Raw genomic sequence first — 18,141 nt, forward strand, 5'->3', positions numbered from 1 at the left:
GCAATCCTCCTGTCTCCTGGCTAATTTTTCTATGTTTTGTAGAGACAGGGTCCTGTTATGGTTGCCCAGGCTGGTCTCAAACCCCTGGCCTCAAGCGATACCTCCCGCCTCAGCCTCCCAGAGTGCTAGGATTATAGGCGTGAGCCACCGCACCTGACCACTGCTTAGGTTTTCAGAGAGTTCTTGGGCATGTTTGATAACTTGGCTGAAGACTGAGTCAAAACCATTTCTAAAATGGCATTTAGAGATCCTTTTGTTTAAATGTGACCATCTTAAACTGTCTTGGCACTCTTTCTTTTAAAAATTCAGACCTTGTGACAGGGTGGAAAACGGTTCCCAAAGGTGAGATTTAGACCCTGGCCCACGGAATTGACTTTGGGCAGAACTTTGACAAGGTACTTGCTCATTCCGAGAGAGCACCATTTGATTTCCAGCCTAGCAAGCACTCCTTTCAGTTACTGTGTAATTCAGATCTCTTCTAGCTGCAAATGACAGAGCCATACCCAACTGGGCTTTGGCAAAGAGGGGTATTTTTTTTTTTTTTTGAGACAGAGTCTTGCTCTGTTGCCCGGGCCAGAGTGCCGTGACATCAGCCTAACTCACAGCAACCTCAAACTCCTGGGCTCAAGCAATCCAACTGCCTATAGCTGGGACTACAGGCATGCACCACCATGCCTGGCTAATTTTTCTATATATATTTTTAGCTGTCCATATAATTTCTTTCTGTTTTTAGTAGAGACGGGGTCTCGCTCTTGCTCAGGCTGGTCTCGAACTCCTGAGCTCAAACGATCCACCCATCTTGGCCTCTCAGAATGCTAGGATTACAGGCGTGAGCCACCGTGCCCAGCCTGCAAAGAGGGGTATTTATTGGCTCAAGGAATGGCCAAGAAGCTATGGAAAGGAATAGTAGAATCAGGGACTTGAAATCTACCATGACTCTCTTGGTTTCTTTTCTCTGTCCCTGTATCTCACTCTCTCTGTTTTTTCCACTAGGCTGGAAATATGGTGGTCCACAGCTCCTGACTCATCCTTCCACCCTCCAAATCCCAGAAAGGGCTGCTCACTGGCTCAGGTGGTGACAGGTGGCTATCCTTGGACCAGTCATCACTGACCAGGGGTATAGGGCAATTAGAAAATATGGTGGCTCCCTGAGAACCACCTGGTTGGGACAGGGGAAGAAGTAATTCCCAGGAGAAGTGCTAAAAAAACAGAATAAGGCACTGTGACAACCCTAAAGTTAGCAACTGCACAAGGATTTTACAGTAAAGACCCTACGTAAATCTACAAGAGGACCACAGCTTTCAAAATCATGGCCAGAGAAGCCCAGTGCAGGCCAATTAAGTTCCCAGTAAAGTGGGGACTTTAACCTGTACTACAGGTGAATTAGCTACATCTGGCCCCTCATTCAGAAGGCTCATCCCTCCTTACAAAAAGGACATACGCAGAGCCCTGTAAATAGACTGTTCAAAGTTCTCCTGGACCGCACCTGTTCTGAAACTCTGGTGTTCATTGGAATCAATGGGAGTTGGTGAAACATGCACCTTCTCAGTACATGCTTCAGTGGTCTAGGATGGAGTCAAGCAATCTGCATTTTTATAAGGATCCCAGGTGTTGTTGATGAAGATGATCCAGGGACCACACTGAGGAACCACACACCAGGCCATCTGTCCACAGATCATAAAAATAAAGCACCTAGCACATTGCCTGGCACATGGTTTGTGCCCAGGAAATGGCACTAGAGAGCCCAGCAACTGGGCCCAGACCTGCAAGAGAACTCTGACGCTCGCTCAGTCCCATGCAGTCCTGGGCGTGACATCTAGACGTCCCCTGCCCCTGCCCCTGCCCCTGCCCCAGCCTTCCCTGGGGAGAGAGAATAAAATGACAGCAGCAACAATTTCATTTTATAAGCACTTGGTTTTATTGCACAGAAGCAATTGAAAGTGGACTCCAGTGGAAAGTGCGCCCTGGCGTGATTCAGTGGCCAGTGCTAGGGCCCACCCACTTAGCTCTTCCAGAATCGAGAGCTCTGGGCAAGGGCTTGACCACTCCTTTGGAAAACAGAAGGCATTTGGGAATAGGTTAAGACATCTCAAGCATAATGCATTTCTAACTGCTCATTCATTATTGCGGTCATCTGTCAGTTGCACATAGAGGAGATAAATGCACTTATTGGGAGAGAAGGGGACAGTTTTTATAGTCAAGTATTTACGTGTAGCATTCGGCATGTATCACATTCGGCTACGTAAGCTATCATAACATAATTGTCCATCGCTGGGGAGGGTTGGGGTGTCGGGGGCAGGGAGCTAGGAGTGCCCTCTCTTGCTAACATATTGCTAACAGAAATTCCTGTTTGGTGAAGGAGGGCCCGTCATCCAAGCAGAGTTTCTTCTTACATAAAGAAAAGAGAAAAAAATGAAAATTCATTACACTGACCCTTGAGCTCCGGGACCCTCCTGAGTTTCTTTGGCTGTTCTGGATGTTTCTTCCTGGCTGCCTTACTTCTCCCCTTTGGCGGCCTTGTCTTCTGTCGCCTTCTCTGCAGGCCTGCTGTCTTTTTGGTCTGTGCTAGAAGATTTTTCAGCCTTTTCTGTCTTGGGTTTGCTGGGTGTGGGGGCCTCCTTGCCCGGCTCCTTGGAGGGGGTCTTGTCGTCCTCCTTGGCTTTGGCTTCCGTTTTGGGTTTCTCCTCAGGCTTCTTGGCCTCTGTGGCCTTCTCCTCCTTGGCCTCTTTTTTCTCTGGTGCTGCTGGTGTCTCTTCCTTCTTCAGCTTTTCTGGCTCCTTCTCTGCTGGTTTGCTGGGTTCTTTGGCCTTGGCATCATCTGCTTCCTTCTTGGCCACCTCGGTCTTCTCTTTGGGTTTAGCCTCTTCCTTCACTTCGACCTTGGCAGGAGCTTCCTTCTCTGGGGTCACTGCTTTTTTCTTATCTTCAGCCTCTTCCTTCTTGGCTTCAGCTTTGGATTCTTTGGGCTTTTCTACAGCAGGTTCCTTCTCCTCGGCCTTGGGCTTGGGAGCCTCCTTCTTGGGCAGCTCATCTTTCTTGCTGTCCTTCTTCTCCTCAGGTTTTGGTGTGGCTGGAGCTTTCTCTCCCTCCACCTTCTTTGGGGGCTCCTTGACTTTTGCCTCCTGGGGCTTCTCCTCCTCCTTCACGGGGGACTTCACCTCTTCCTTCTTTGGGATCTCCTTCTCAGGGGCCTTGGCATCCTTCACAGGAGATTTGGCCTTCTCTGGGGACTTGACTTCCTCTTTGACGGGGCTTTTGGTCTTCTCGGGGGATTTGATGTCTGCAGGGGATCTTGCTTCTTCCTTCACTGGAGTCTTGGCCCCTGGCGACTTCACATCAAGAGTCTTGGCCTTCTCAGGGGACTTTGCTTCTTCCTTCACCGGGGACTTGGCCTTCTCGGGGGACTTTGCTTCTTCCTTCACCGGGGACTTGGCCTTCTCGGGAGACTTTGCTTCTTCCTTCACCGGGGACTTGGCCTTCTCGGGGGACTTTGCTTCTTCCTTCACCGGGGACTTGGCCTTCTCGGGGGACTTTGCTTCTTCCTTCACCGGGGACTTGGCCTTCTCGGGGGACTTTGCTTCTTCCTTCACCGGGGACTTGGCCTTCTCGGGGGACTTTGCTTCTTCCTTCACCGGGGACTTGGCCTTCTCGGGGGACTTTGCTTCTTCCTTCACCGGGGACTTGGTCTTCTCGGGGGACTTGACCTCAGCTGGAGATTTTGCTTCTTCCTTCACTGGGGACTTGGCCTTCTCGGGGGACTTTGCTTCTTCCTTCACTGGGGACTTGGCCTTCTCGGGGGACTTGACCTCAGCTGGAGACTTGGCCTCTTCCTTCACTGGGGACTTGGCCTTCTCAGGAGACTTGGCTTCAGCTGGAGATTTTGCTTCTTCCTTTACTGGGGACTTGGCCTTCTCAGGGGACTTGACCTCAGCTGGAGACTTGGCCTCTTCCTTCACTGGGGACTTGGCCTTCTCAGGAGACTTGGCTTCAGCTGGTGACTTGGCCTCCTCCTTCACTGGGGACTTGGCCTTCTCAGGGGACTTGGCCTCAGCTGGAGACTTGGCCTCTTCCTTCACAGGGGACTTGGCTTCCTTCTCTGGGGATGGAGCCTCTTCTGCTGAGGGAGACTTTGCTTCTTCTTCTCCTCCCTCTTCTGGTTTCTCCTCTTCTCCCTCCTCCTCTTTGGCCTCTTTCTCCTCTTCTTCAGTCACTTCCTCAGTCACTTGGATCTCCTCTGTCTGTTCCTCCACAATCACCGTTTCCTTCTCTGACTTTTCTACCACCTTGATCTTCTCTTCGCTTTTGACCTTTATGTGAGTGGACGTGGAAGGAATTTTGGGGAGTCCTTCTGGAAGGGAGAAAGGACTCGGGCCAAAGCCAATCCGACACTCCTCACCTTCCAGGAGTTTTCTGCAGAATGGATAATGGATGAATTACTATTTACTCAGAGCAGATTCAATGGTTTGGGGCCTTCCTACATTATCCTGAAGGGCAATGACACCCAATAATTTGGACTGTGGTGGAGGAAGGAATGTGAATGGTGGGCATTATGAGATTGGAGAAAGTCACTCAGCGAGTCATCCCAGTGACCACCCACAACGTACACCCCAGTGGGGTTGGTCTTATTTAATGCAGGTAAGGCTAGAACTTCTGAAATCAAACAACTTTTTCCCCCTGAAAAATGGCACTCAAGAGAGAGCGCCTACATTAACAAAAGTCACATTTATCATCCCTCAACTAAAATGTTACTCAGGAGAAAGCTGGGAGCCTAAGCAAACAATTCCACATTTGTACATTGGCATTTAAGAGGTCCTACAGTGTTCCCATTTGAATTTCAATGGTCTCCTGTTACATTATCATCCTTTGAGTTTTAGGATTAGGGCAGAGGCAGCAGTTTCTCCTCTTAGCTTTGCTACCCACTAGATGGGTGACCTTGGCCAAGCCATTCCAAGTTCTTTAAGCCTCAGTTTCCTCTATGTCAAAAAGGGGGTTACAGGAGTCCCTACCTCAGAGGATTGTTTCAATGAGATGATGAATAAAAAGGACCTGGAGGAGTGCCCGTCTCAGGGCAGGGGTTACCCCTGCAGACCGGTGCTTCCCGAATGTAAGAGCACACAAATCCTCTGTAGATCTTGCTGAAAGGCAGATTCTGACCCAGCAGGTCTGGGGCGGGGCCTGAGTCTGCCTTTCTAGCAAGCTCCTGGATGATGTTGATTCTGTTGGTTCACGTGCCACACTCTGAAGAGCAAGACTACAGACCACAGGCAGGAGGTGGGAAGCCACAGGTCAGCAGTCAGCAACGGGGACAGGTCCTCGTGGGGTCAGCCCCACTCCTTACCCCTGCTCCCCTGGGAGGTCTTATCCCTGGGACTGGCTTTCTCATGGCTGCCATTTACTAAGGGCAACCTCTGTGGCAGTCCCGTGGTACCTGTGTTACCAGGATTAGCTTGTGAATAGGATTAGCTCATCCTCCCAACAACTGGGCATTCTTCTTATCAACTCCATTTTTCCCCCCAGGAAATGAATGCTCAGAGAGCTAAGAAACTCTAAAAGACAGAGTCATAAAGGTCCCTGATAACTCAAGTACTTTTTCTCCCACCAAGCAGGCCTCTGGCTGGCTGGATTTGGGGAAGGGATGGAGCTTTAACCCTCTGAGTCACCGTTACAATGAAAATAAGTCACTTTCAAGATTTTTGTCTCTCAGAAAGTAGAATGGTGGTTGCCAGAGGCTGAGGGAAGGGGACAGTGGAGAATTTTGTTTAATGGGTATGGAGTTTCACTTTGGGATGATGAAAACAGTGCTGGAGACAGATGGTGGTGATGGCTGCACGACAATGTAAATGTACACGACAATGTAAATGTACTCAATACATCTGAACTACATACTTAAAATGGTTAAATGATAAACTTGATGTTATGCATAGTTTACCAAAATTTAAGAAAAAGACTTTTGTCCTTAGGACAGGCAGGCTGCCTAAACGGGGGCTTGAACCCCAAGGCTTAGCACTCCATAAGATCAGAAGAGCTCCCCACCATGCAAAGGCCCTGGCCCACCTCACCTGTAAGCGGCTATCTCAATGTCCAGAGCCATTTTGACATTGAGCAGGTCCTGGTACTCTCGGAGCTGGGCCGCCATCTCCCACTTGGTGTTCCTCAGCTCAGCGTCCAGCTGCTGAATGGCTTCCTGGGGACAAGAGATCACACGTGTCACGTGCCAGCCAGCGCCTGGCCCTCCGCACCAGGGAAGCTGGGGCTGGCCGTGCAAACGGGAGCAGCCCTGTCCAGCCACCCTCGTTGGGACCAACCCCCACCCTGTCAGAGCTGCAGTGTCCTCATTTGTAGATGTAGAAAAATGTGGAGCAAAAAAATATATGATCTCAGGCCGGGCGTGGTGGCTCACGCCTGTAATCGTAACACTTTGGGAGGCCGGGGCAGGAGGATCCCTTGAGGTCAGGAGTTCAAGACCAACCTGAGCAAGAGTGAGACCCTGTCTCCATTAAAAATAGAAAAAATTAGCCAGGCATGGTGGTGTGAGCCTGTAGTCCCAGCTACTCGGGAAGCTGAGGCAGGAGGAGCACTTGAACCCAGGAGTTTGAGGTTGCTGTGAGCTAAGCTGACACCGCAGCACTCTAACCCAGGCAGCAGAGCAAGACTGTCTCAAAAAAAAAATAAATAAAATTAAAAAAAATATATGATTTCAGCCTGGGGAAAGGTCTGGAATGAAATACATCAGATGTCAGTGGTGGTTATTGCCGGTCTGGTCGGTGGGATGATGGGAGAACTTTTACAGATCTCTGAGCTTAGAAAGTGCTCGGCGGGCGCAGGGCCTTGTCTGCTTTTGCGCCCCAGTGTTTCCCCAGTGTCCCCAAGTTCCTGCCCCATAATCAGGGCTCGGTAAGCATCTGCTGTTGATGACTAAGACAATACACAGAAGCACGTTAAATACAGGTTGAAACTTCTCCCCTGACCCCAGGCCCACTGTGGCTACTGCTTAAACTGAACTATTGTGGCTAATTTTTATTTTCTTTTTGCTTTCTCTATTTGGTAATTTTTCTGCAATCATCATGTATTACTTGCACACTAAATTCTCTGAAAGTGATCTTTTCTCTCACTGTTGTCTTTACTAGGAGGAATCTGCCAAGGCCTCTCCCAGGCTACCCACGGACACTAAGTACTGTTTACCAAATGCCCACCGTGACCAGGACTCCACGGAGCACGTTCCCAGTCTTCTCACTCAAAGTCTGTCTATCTCTTTAACCTTGACAGCTCTGCAAAGCGGGAACTCTTTTTTGTTTGTTTTTTGTTTTTCATTACAGGGAAGGAATTCAGATTCAGAGAGGCAGATAACTTTCCTAGGGTCACACAGCTAGATGGTACTCAAGACCTTAACCACTACCATCCAGCTCAGAGAGGGGCAGTAACTTGTCCAGTAACTGCCTCCAACCAGTTGAGGCAGCCTGGCTCTCTGCCCTGTCCCCACCCACCTGGTAGGATGCAATGTCGGCCTGATGACGCTCCTCCAGCTCAGAGCGCTGCCTTTCCAGCGAGTCCTTGGTGCTCTTCAATGTTTCCAGCTCTGTGGTCCTGACCTGGAGCTGGCGCCGGTACTCAGTTATCTCCTCCTGCGCTGAGCGCATGGCGTCTGTGTTCACCTTGGCTGCCTCCGACAGTCGGTCCAGCCTCACTGGGGGAGAAGGAGACAGGATTAGACACACCTAGATTGAGGTTTCAGTGCCCAGATCCAGGTGACACACATGGGTTGAGGACCTACTGGGTGCCAGGTGTCATCCGGGATGCTTAACTTTTTTTTCTTTTTTTTTGAGACAGTCTCGCTCTGTTGCCCCGGGTAGAGTGCAGTGGCATCGTAGCTCACTGCAACCTCAAACTCCTGGGCTCAAGGGATCCTCCTGCCTCAGCCTCTCGAATAGCTGGACTACAGGTGTGCACCATCATGTTCGGTAATTTTTCTATTTTTAGTAGAGACAGGTCTTGCTCTTGCTCAGGCTGGTCTCGAACTCCTGAGCTTAAGGGATCCTCCCGCCTCGGCCTCCCGGAGTGCTAGGATTACAGGCGTGAGCCACTGAGCTCGGCCCTGGATGCTTAAGGTTTTACCTATCCTGTGAGATAGGCAAGTGACTACTACCCAAGGCCACCCAGCTAGTGAGTGGCAGAGCCTGGGGTTCAAGTCTAGTATATATCTGGCTCTCCCAACCTGGGATCCATAAACCCTGCAGGGCAGAGGAAGCCTCATTTCTGGTCTTAATGCCTGGTCTAACTCCCCAGCAAGGGCCTGGCGTGCTGGGGGGTTCAGATGTGAGACCTGGCCCATGGGGGTTAGCTCTGAGCTAGAGGCTGGAGGCTTTGTAGCTGAACAAGTTAATGAGCCTGTGACCTTTGGAGGCATGAGAATGAGCAATCGGGTCACTATGTAGCCACAGTCTTTTCTTTGCAGGTTTCTGCGCAGAGTCCAAGGTCACTGCAGAGCCTGAGGCCTGGGTGCCAGTCCTCTGTCCCTTCCTCCGCCTGACTGTGCAGTCTTTAGCATAGGCGCCCCTGAGCCAATGGCCGCCATACCCTGGCTTCTGCCAGCAACCAGCTACTGGTTCCCCAAAGACCTCCGGCGACCAGTGGAGGTCTATAGACTGGTCTACCTCTTCCGAAAGTGAACATCCTGAATCCCCAGATAGTGGTACCCAAGGCCTGGGTCTTGGTAGGGAGGAAGGAGGGAAGCCAGCTGAGTAGGCCAGTAAGGTTCTGGTGTGGTCTGCCCATGTGAAGGGCAAACCCAAGAGAGGTTTGCCCTTGTGGCAGAAATGGTGGAGGGGAGGGGACCGTTTTGCCACTGCAGAGGGGTGGAAAAGGAACAGGAAAAGCCATGCATCCAAACCCTAGCTTTCCTAGCTGGTGCTGGCAAAGACATAGAAAACATCCAGGTGGGTGAGGATTCTCACCTACTGTGGATCGCAGACCCGTTGGAAAAATCATCGAAGCCTCTGCACTCTCTCCCAAGAACAATGCGCAATTTTACAGTTTTAGGAAAGATCATAGAACTCCCCAGATTAAGAAGCCCAGTTGGTCCACCCGGCTTTTTCAACCCAAAAAGCAATGAAAACCCCATAGGGCAAGTATTAGTCAAGGTCATCCTGCAGCTGCAGTCTAGCTGACTCAGGGCTGCATAGAGTTGGGGGAGGGGATGGACTTGGGAGGCTCCCAGCTTCCCTGAAGGAGAGAGGGGACATTAAAGGGCCCATCAGCCCCGACAGCAATTGGTTGTGGTGATGGTCCCCCCCTAGGAAGAAAGGATGTGAAGATGTCCTGCCCCACCCCACAGGGAAGATGAGGGTGGGGACTCTAAGCACTGAGCAGGTAGTGGGGAGGAGCCTGGTAGGGGTCCAGGAGAATGGGGTCTCCTGCAGGGTGCAGGAAAGGGGGTGGGCAGCATTGGCAGGAAAGGGACACTACTTTGAAGGGCGAAAAGTCCCAAGGCACTAGCGGACCAGAAGCCGGCGCCGCTTTGGAGCAGGAGGGGGAACCAGTTCTGTTCTTGATAGGAGAGGGGCCTCAAGGTGGGGTCGCCTAGGCTTGGGGTGGAGAGCAGGGAGGCAGTACAGACACAAAGACTCTAGAGGAGGACAACCAAAGGACAGCCCAGAGTTGCGGGCGTCCCACAAGAGACCCAGAGTAAATGTGCTAATTAGTGGCATGTCCTTTGCAGAGGGAAGTTGAGCAGCGCCAGTCCAGCGGACTTCACGCGGAGTCCTACAGCACCACCCGGTCCCTCCCCAGTCACGCTGCCCGGTCGCTCGCCGCGAGGTCAGCAGGGGGCGCCCCACCCACCCGCCGTCCCCGCGCGCCTGCGCACCTCGGAACCACTCCTCGGACTGCAGCGTGCTCTGCACCGCATGGCCTTCAAGCTGCGCGCGGATCTCACGCAGCGCCGACGTCACGTCGCACTTGAGGGCGTCGCGCGCGTCAGCCTGCGCTTGCGCCTGGGCGGCGCCGGAGCCCTGGATCTGGCCGAGCAGCTCGCCCACCTCTTCCTGGTGGTGGCGCCTCAGGTAGCCGCACTCCTCCTGCAGCGCCTGCGCCTTCTTCTGCAGTTCCACGCGCGCCGCCTCGGCCTCCTGCGCGAAGCGCGCCAGTGCACGCGCCGCGGCCTCGGCCTCCTCCCGCTGCCGGGCCTCGTCGTCGAGGCGCTGGCGCACGTGCGCGATGTCCTCGAGGAGATGCTCCTGCTCCAGGCGCAGCTGGCCGCGCGCCGCGCCCAGGCGCAGCACGGCCCCGCGCATCTCGCGCACCTCGCGCTCGTACAGCTCGCCCATGGCGGCGCGGCCCGCCTGCTGCTGCCGCAGCGCCGCCGCCTCGCCCTCCAGGCTGCGGTTGTGCGCCTCCAGCTGCCGCACCTTGTCGATGTAGCCCGCGAAGCGGTCGTTCAACGCCTGCAGCTGCTCCTTCTCGCTGCGCGCCGCCGCCGCCGCCACCACGCAGCCCTCCGGCCCGTTGCTCAGCGTGTCTAGCGAGTCGGTGCTCGAGGTGGCCGCGCCGCGGAAGCGGCTGGGCGAGGCCGACACGGAGCTCACGGACGTTCGTGTCCACGAGTGGAAGCCGCTAGAGGAGCCTGAGCGCGTCCCGCCCGCGCCGCCCTTGCGGGCCAGCGCGTAGTGGAGACCGCCGCCTCCGTGCAGCGGCGCGAACGGGGCGCCCAGCAGCGCGTCCGCGCCGCCGAAGCTCATCATGGCCGGAGCAGGTGCGGGCCGCCGGCGGAGCCGGAGCCGGAGCACGGGGCCAGGACGGGGCGGGTGGCACTGCGGCAGCACCGGGACGCTGGCTCTTTTATAGTCGCTGCGGCCCGGTCCAGCCCCTTGGCAGTGAGGGGGTGGGGAGGAGGGCCCCGCCCTCTCCGCCTCCTCCCCTGCGGCCGGGGGCAGACTGGCTCCGCCGCAGTGAGAGGGGCGGGGCAGGGGGAGCAAGGAGTGAAGGGGAATCGATGCAGCGTCAGAGGAGACCCCCGAGGTGGGGGCAGTGGGTGGAGGACTCCCGGAGTGGACTAGTGGGGACCTCCGGGTGCGGTTCTGAAGACCCTGCCAGTCAGTGTGTTGGGAATAAGAGGGGGCCCGAAGTTGGGAGAGGACAAGGAGACCTGATAGGAATAGAGGTAGGCGCTCTAGGGGATGGAGTGATGAAAAACTCTGCAGTCATTAGGACGAGGGGAGTCCTGCATCTTAGGGGACACAAGGTTTTCCTAGTATTTAGAGAAACTCTCAGGATAGGGGGTGCAGAGACTCTGCAGCCTCCCGGAATAGGGGAGGGAGCAAGGCAATCCTGAACGGGGGCATGGATGCAACAGAGGATAGAGACGGGGACTCCTGACCGGAGGTACAGTGTTCTAGTTGCGCTAGAGGAGACTTCGGGAGAGGGCTCAAGAAACTCCGCACCAGCTCTAGAATAGAGGAGGGGGACGTGGAGTTGGGGAGGATGGCGGGGCTACCCTGAATTGGGAGACACTGCAGAGAATGGATAGAGGGAACCCCAGATGGGGGGCAAAGTGTTCTCCAAAATGTGTACAGTGGCCCCCAGGATAGGAGGCAGGTGACCCCACTGCCAGACCCAGCAAGGGGGACCCTCAGTGAAGGAGGCAAAGGGTCTCTTGAATAGGCAGGAGGAATCTGGGCTGAGTGTTAGGGGCAGAGAACCCAGGCAGGGGTGCAGTGAGGAACTGGGCATGAAGTTGGGAGAGCTGGCCCCTGTGCAGGATGGGGGTATGTGATGGGTGTGCTAGCAGTCACCCACGCCGGTTCTACACACTGGGGTCAGCTCTGCAGTTTGCTGGCTGAATGACCTTGGACAAGCTGTATCCTCCCTCCCTTGGTTTTCCCATCTGTAGGAGGAGGGGTTCCTGCCCCAGGGACAGACTGCAATTCCAAACCCCAGCCGCACTAGGAAGTTCCACTTTGGGGAGTCTCTGGCTGAATTGGGCGAGGGGAACCCCCATATTGCCTGTGGATGTGGCAGCTACTTTCCTACAACTAGGAAGTCCATCTTCCTCCCTCCTCCTCCCCATTTTCTCAGCTTCAACTTGTGATCTCTTCCCCAACCCCGACACACAGCAAGGGTACAACAAGCGGTGACTTGAGAGGAGTCCCTTCTTGCCCCCAGGGAAGTGGTGGGATGCTTTCTGGGCACCAAAGTCCCTTATCCCCATGACCCCCAGTAGGAGGTCAGGTAGAAAAGGGGGTCCCTGGGACTTGGGGGGCCTTGCACAACAGCTGCGTTATTTGGCTCTTTCTCGGTTTGGGCTCATGTTAGATGCTTTTGGGAGTGGGGGTGGCGCTGCGGCTGGCGCTTCAGCACCAGGGACAGGGCCTGCTCCTTTCTGGGGAGAAAGAGGTTAAGTTCTGCCTTTACCTTTGGGGGAGGGGAGGGAGGCATGCCTGCTCTTCCTGGCCTGGCCCCTGTGCTGTGCAGATGGGAACTGAGCAGAGGTGGGTGAATGATCCTGCAGGATCACCCGGTGAGGCAGGGACCCACCCCTGGACTTTCCATTAGGGGTCCGGTTGCCTGTTTTCTGTGAACTCCCCCCTCTCCTCCCCCCCCCCACCGCCCGCACCAACACACCTGGGCTGTGCCCTCCTCTACTGGGAACTGAAAGCACCCCCGGGGATGCCGGGAGCCCTGAGACCCCTTAGGAGTCATTGTAGACCCTTTCCCAGGTCTGATCCTGCTTTGGGCAGTTATCAACCCCACTACACTCCCAGTTTACCCTTGTTTTCCATCTGTGAGATCCCCAGGATGGGGACAGACAGATCTCCTAGGAAAGACCTCTGCCAGTTCCTCTCTCTGCCTTCAGCCTCACTGCCAGCCCCCTGGTTCTCAGCAGACCCTCAGGGCTGGGGAAGCGATGGCGCTGTCCCTTTAACCACGTTTTACTGGAAGGAGAGTGTGCTGGGGAGGAGGGAGGAGGGGAGGGAGTTTCTGGATTTGCATGAAGAAGCAGAACATGATGAAGCATTTTTCCCCCATTTAAAGATCCGGTCGTGCTCCAGTTTGCAGAGGGCAGAGGGGCTGGTTTGCAGGTGGTAATGGGAAGATGGAGGTGAATAGCTGGTCTGAGGCATCTGAGAAAGACATTTGGGGTGGGCGGGCGCGGGCAAGGACCTCTGGCTCTCACATGCCCCCCCCCCCATTTACTTGTCATTCTGCTGGGAACTTTGCCAATAGAGCCTTCTTCCTGTGGGGCTTTTCAGTCTGCAGAATGCTGATGCATTTTCTGGATGCGATAAGGCTTACAAGCAGCTGACTGCAAAAAGGAATGGTGGGGGTTGGAGCAAAAAGGGGGGCCAAGATGGATTCTGTTGAGCCCAAGAGGCCACGACCATCAGATTGCAGCTACCTATGGATTCCAAGAAGCCCCAAGCAGGACTCTTGTGGCTGGAAAAATGGCACAAGGGCTGGAGCCCTGAGGTCAGTCCCCCAAAGGGCCCTTCCGGCTCACCTCCAGGAAGCTGTCCCTGGCCCCCTGTACCCCACGTTTAGTTGATCATCCCCTCCTGGGTGTTCCCATGGTCCCTAGTGCTCACCCCTGCATTGCACCGACCACTCTGTGTTGCTGTGTGAGTGAATGAATGAATTCCATCCGTTCTCCAGCCACACTTGTGGTCTAGAGGTGACTGAGAATGATTTTCCTGAGTCCTTAGGGCTCAAATCTCTTTCGTCCTCTTCGCTGTGATTCTTACCATTTGGAAGTGAGTAGAACAACATCTTCATTCATTCATCCATCCATCAAATGTTTCTGAGCCCCTGCTATGTGACAGGTACACACTAAATGCTGAGGTTACAGAACCCCATAAGCCCCTGAAATTGTCTCCCTGGGACAAGAATTCTCAAGTCCTTCCTAAATCCCAGCCCAGCATTTCCCCAGGCACCTTCAAGATGATGATAGGTGTTCCTTCAAAAAAGAGAGGAAAAGAGGAAGTTTCATGGCCAAAGGAGTTAAACAGTGTTCTTGGAGCATATCTTGAGAGCCTGGACTTGGCAATGAACATTGGGAATCTCCCGGGGGCAAGTATAGTGTGCAGAGTTTCCCAGACTTACTTGCCTCCAGACCCTTCTTGTCCCCAAGTGTCTCTGGGATAAGGGTCCAGTGGCCCACATGGGAGGACTCACTCGGAATTGGGCTTCAGCCTCTGCTGTGCCTGGGCTGCCGTCTGGGCCCCTGTGGACCCCAAGGCTGGTGGTGCTCTTCAGGGACATACTTGCAAGGTCAAGGATGGAGCAGTAAAGCTCCCTGGGAACACCCACCAGGCATTGCCATTACTCACTCCATCCATGCAGCACGTGTCGGACTAGACCCTATGGTGAGTGCTGGGGATTCAGGAGAATGAGACCAGAGAGAGAGAGAGAAAATCCAGCCACCCCTTTCTCCTTGGTACCTCCTCAAACCTTGCTCACTAGGCAAGGATCACTGTCCTTATTTTATAGACAGGTAAACTGAGGCCAGAGTGAGGGAGTGGGATGCCTGAGTTGAGCCAGTGCCAGAACAGAGCCCAGTGTCTCAAATCATCCAGGCCTGCGTGGTGCTGGACACACAGGGTGGAAACGCATGTCTCTTGCACAGTAGAGGACCACGTGGTCTGATGGGGGGTAGTGAGAGGTCCCCACAGAGGGAACGGGGAGCTTTCTGGGGGTGGGGTTGGGGTCTGGCCTCTGACAGGTCACCCAGCTGAGAGTCCCTGTGACCCATGTCCCTAACATCAGCATATCCTTTCTGTCACGGGGCACTTCCTGTCCTGGACCCCCTGCACCACTGCACCTCTATAGGAACAGCATGTGACCACTGTTTGGGGTGCACTCACTAAACTCCTTGTTCTCTTCTCCTGCTTGATTCTTCTCCATAGGATTTGACCTTTTCTAACATGGGCCTCAGTTATCTTGTCTCCTCCCACCGAAATGGAAGCTTCATAAGGGCAGTGATTTGTGTCTGTTTTGTTCACTGATTTCCCTGGTGCTTGGAGTATTGGCTGGCATACAGTAGGTGCTTAACAAGTAATTGTAGGAGGACTGTGAGGCTCTGTCTGAGAGACCAGTGATCACGTGGACGTTTCAGCACCAGGCATATCCGGACAGCTCCTGGCCTGCTCTGCGTTAGAAGGGCCGGCCACCTGCAGCATGCCTGGGGACGGTGGGCTTGAAAGTGCAGGAGGTGGGGTGGGGGGGCCTCAGGCCTGAAGCCTCCCAGCCCGAGCCGTGTGATCTCCTTTGTTGAAGCTCAAATCTTGCCCACTCCATTGTCTACAAACTCACGCAACTCCTAGTATTACTTTTTCCTTTTTGAGTTCAGCAATTCTTTTTATGTCTGAAGAGCTAAGCATTTGTGTCTTCTTGCCTCTCCCCCTTGGGTGTTCTCCTGCCCCACATTCTCTGTCTCTCCTCCTCTTGTCCCCTCCTTTCTCCACTTTGTACCTTTCCCCTCTCCTTTCTTTCTCCTTCCACCATAGCTCCCCCTCTTTCCCCGCAGCTTCTCTGTCCTCCTAATCCCTTTCCTCTTCCACTCTCCCTCCTCCCCCTCCTTAGAGGTGTCCTCTTTTTGCCAGGCTTGAGTCTGATTTATAGTGAAGGGGAGGCAGCCTCCCCACCCCAACTTCCTTTAGGAAGCAAACAGTGAAAACTGTGTGCAGTTTTGTATAAGCCTCCCCTGCCTAGGTTCCACCCACAGTCTTAACCCCCAGGGACTGCCTGCAGTGGAGGAAGCCCTGCGGCAGGCCTGCCCACCCACCCATCTGCCACCCTGGGACCGCACCAGCTGGGAGGCTGAGTCCAGCCACAAAGGCCAGGAGCTGGTGGGTGGATTCACAGGTCTGCCCCCTCCCCCACTCCGGTTCCTGTTGTGGGCGACCACGGATGAATGATTCTTGGCCTGTGGTTCCCAAGACCGGGAATGAGATGGTTCATTGATCTTTGCTAATGGACTCTGGTGCCTGACTGGGGCTTGCTGAGATACAAGTGCTCTAGGGCTGTCACTGCTCTTGTCACCTAGAGCAAGAGGCTAAATGGTGGTAGGAATTTAGGCTGTGATGTAAGGAAGGGAGGAGATACATCTGCTTTTACCCCTGCAGTCCTGTGAAGTAGATACTGTTACTATCTCCACCTCATGGTTTGGGAAATGAAGGCCCAGAGAGGTTGGGTAACTTGCCCCAGGTCACACAGCTAGTAAATGGTGGAGCTGGGATTTGAACCCGGGTCTGATAGGCTCCGCAGCAGGTATTCAGAACTATAACACTTTGTCATGAAGTCGCACATTCACAGGATGGCCCAATTGGACCCAGCACTTTCCTGGTTCTGTCATGGCTGGCCAGGGGCTTTGCTCTAAGGGTTCTTTCTGGCACCTTGGTGGAAACAACGGGGATTGAGAATCGGCCCTGGCTTTGTTTGTTTGGTTTTTTCCTGGTTCTTATATTCTCTTTGGGTTGTCTTGGGCGGAGGAGACTTCCTAAGCCATATAGTCAAGAAGTTAAGCTAAGGCGACAGATGAGTAGAAAGCAGTCACGGAACAATGATTGATGTTCGCAGTGTAACTCCTCAGTAATCAAGAAAACCATTTCAGCATCCTCCAGGTGGTGAGCACCTGCTTGCTGCGCTCCGGCCGCTTACGTACGTGGTGTCTGCAACGACTGTGCCAGGGGTGCGGGGTCATCCTCCTCTACAGAGGTCAGAGAAAGAAAGTGACCTGCCAAGGTCACAGGGTAAAGTAGCGGAGGGGCTGTGGCTCACATCTAGGCTTGGAGGGGTCCAGGACCCTTGTGCTCCCCAGTGTCCATATTGGCTCTCAGAAAAAAAAAAAAAAAAAAGATTTCAGTGATGCTTCATTTCTTACTCTGCAGGAGAGGAGGTCCATAGTGTGTTGTAGAAAGGTTCTATGTCAGAGAGTTTAAATTGAGATGTTGGGACCTGAGGGGAGAATTAACGGTTGGATGAGAGTTCATTCCTGATGGTCAGTGCTGGCTGGTAAACAGGGCATTACTGGCCCTTAACAGAGGTCCCTGCAAGTGGGCACAGCCCCAGGCTTGGGGGACAGGAAGCTTGCCCTGCACGGGGACAGCTGCACCCTGGCCTGTCCGTCTGCAGTCAGGCTGTGTGGGGACATACGGGACATGGGGGGTGTGGGGGTAGCCTGGCATTACTGCAAGGCAGGCAGCAGATGCCAACATGGGCGAGATGTGCCAGGAAAGTTCCTGAAACCTCTGCCTCAGCCCCAGGCCAGGCACTGGTTCTGGACAGAGGACTGCAGGAGCCCGGAGTGGCCCTGGAGCAGGTCACACACACCCGTGAAGGCTCCGCTGAGCGCCTACACTGCCTTCTGGCATCTGGGGAGAGTTAGTGGTGGAGGAAGGGGGAGGCAGAGTGGATCTTGAGGTCTTTGCCGTCTTTTGGGGGAGTTAGTGGAGATAATGTACTTTTTAATTAAAAAAATTTTTTTTCTGTGGAGATGGGGTCTTCCTGTGTTGCCCAGGTTGGTCTTGAACTTCTGGCTTCAAGTGATCCTACCACCTCGGCTTCCCAAAGCTCTGGGATTACAGGTAGGAGCTACTGCAACTAGCCTGTTGTTGCTGCTTTCAATTTTTTAAAAGTCTGCTCCAGTGCGGGTCACCAATGCAGATTTCCCAGGCTTGCCCAGATCACCCAAGTCAGAATCTCGGGTAGGGCGGCCTGGGGATGTGCATTCTCAGCCAGCGTCCCTAGAGCAGACCTGCCTCAGGATCCGGCCCTAACCAGCCTTCCAGGCTCACTGACCAAGCTCCTGCTGGTAAGTCTTTTACCTGGACAATCTCATTAAGGCTCCCCTGCAACAAACTCTGAGAAGCTTCGGTGAGCAAACCGAGGCCCGAAGAGGCTAAACCACTTGCCAGGCACAGAACCGGGATTCAAAACTTTGCGGTCAGGTTCTAGAACGCCACCCCGTCCCACCTCAGGACTGGGCCTCTCCCTGGAACACCTTCCTCCCTCATCCTCCAGGTCCTTTCCTCCTTGGTGCCGAGTCCCTGCCTGTTACGGAAGTGCTGGTCCTGGGATCTGGGTGCTGATGAGTGCTGGAGTCCCTACTGCCCGTGCCTTCTGACCCCTCCTAGACCATGAGCCGTGGGGACA

The 18,141-nt window shown here is 54.1% G+C and overlaps 1 protein-coding gene across 1 annotated transcript; it reads right to left on the reverse strand.

The window, feature by feature from the left end:
- Positions 1 to 2,495: 2,495 nt before the first annotated feature.
- Positions 2,496 to 10,736, reverse strand: NEFH (neurofilament heavy chain). Its single transcript, XM_069497502.1, has 4 exons — positions 9,863 to 10,736; positions 7,485 to 7,684; positions 6,060 to 6,184; positions 2,496 to 4,410 (listed from the first exon to the last, which is right to left on the reverse strand). Exons 1-4 carry the CDS (start codon positions 10,734 to 10,736, stop codon positions 2,496 to 2,498), a joined length of 3,114 nt encoding a protein of 1,037 aa, XP_069353603.1.
- Between the last annotated feature and the right edge of the window lie 7,405 nt (positions 10,737 to 18,141).

The sequence above is a fragment of the Eulemur rufifrons genome, chromosome 21, assembly GCF_041146395.1.
Source record: "Eulemur rufifrons isolate Redbay chromosome 21, OSU_ERuf_1, whole genome shotgun sequence".
Lineage (NCBI taxonomy): Eukaryota > Metazoa > Chordata > Mammalia > Primates > Lemuridae > Eulemur > Eulemur rufifrons.

What these genes read in the sequence shown, in the direction of transcription:
- NEFH (XM_069497502.1), bottom strand. Translation starts at nt 10,736, where the DNA reads ATGATGAGCTTCGGCGGCGCGGACGCGCTGCTGGGCGCCCCGTTCGCG. An exon ending in GTCCGAGGAGTGGTTCCGAG is followed by an intron (nt 7,685 to 9,862) that starts GTGCGCAGGCGC and finishes CTTCTCCCCCAG; the next exon opens with TGAGGCTGGACCGACTGTCG. An exon ending in CCGACATTGCATCCTACCAG is followed by an intron (nt 6,185 to 7,484) that starts GTGGGTGGGGAC and finishes TCTTGTCCCCAG; the next exon opens with GAAGCCATTCAGCAGCTGGA.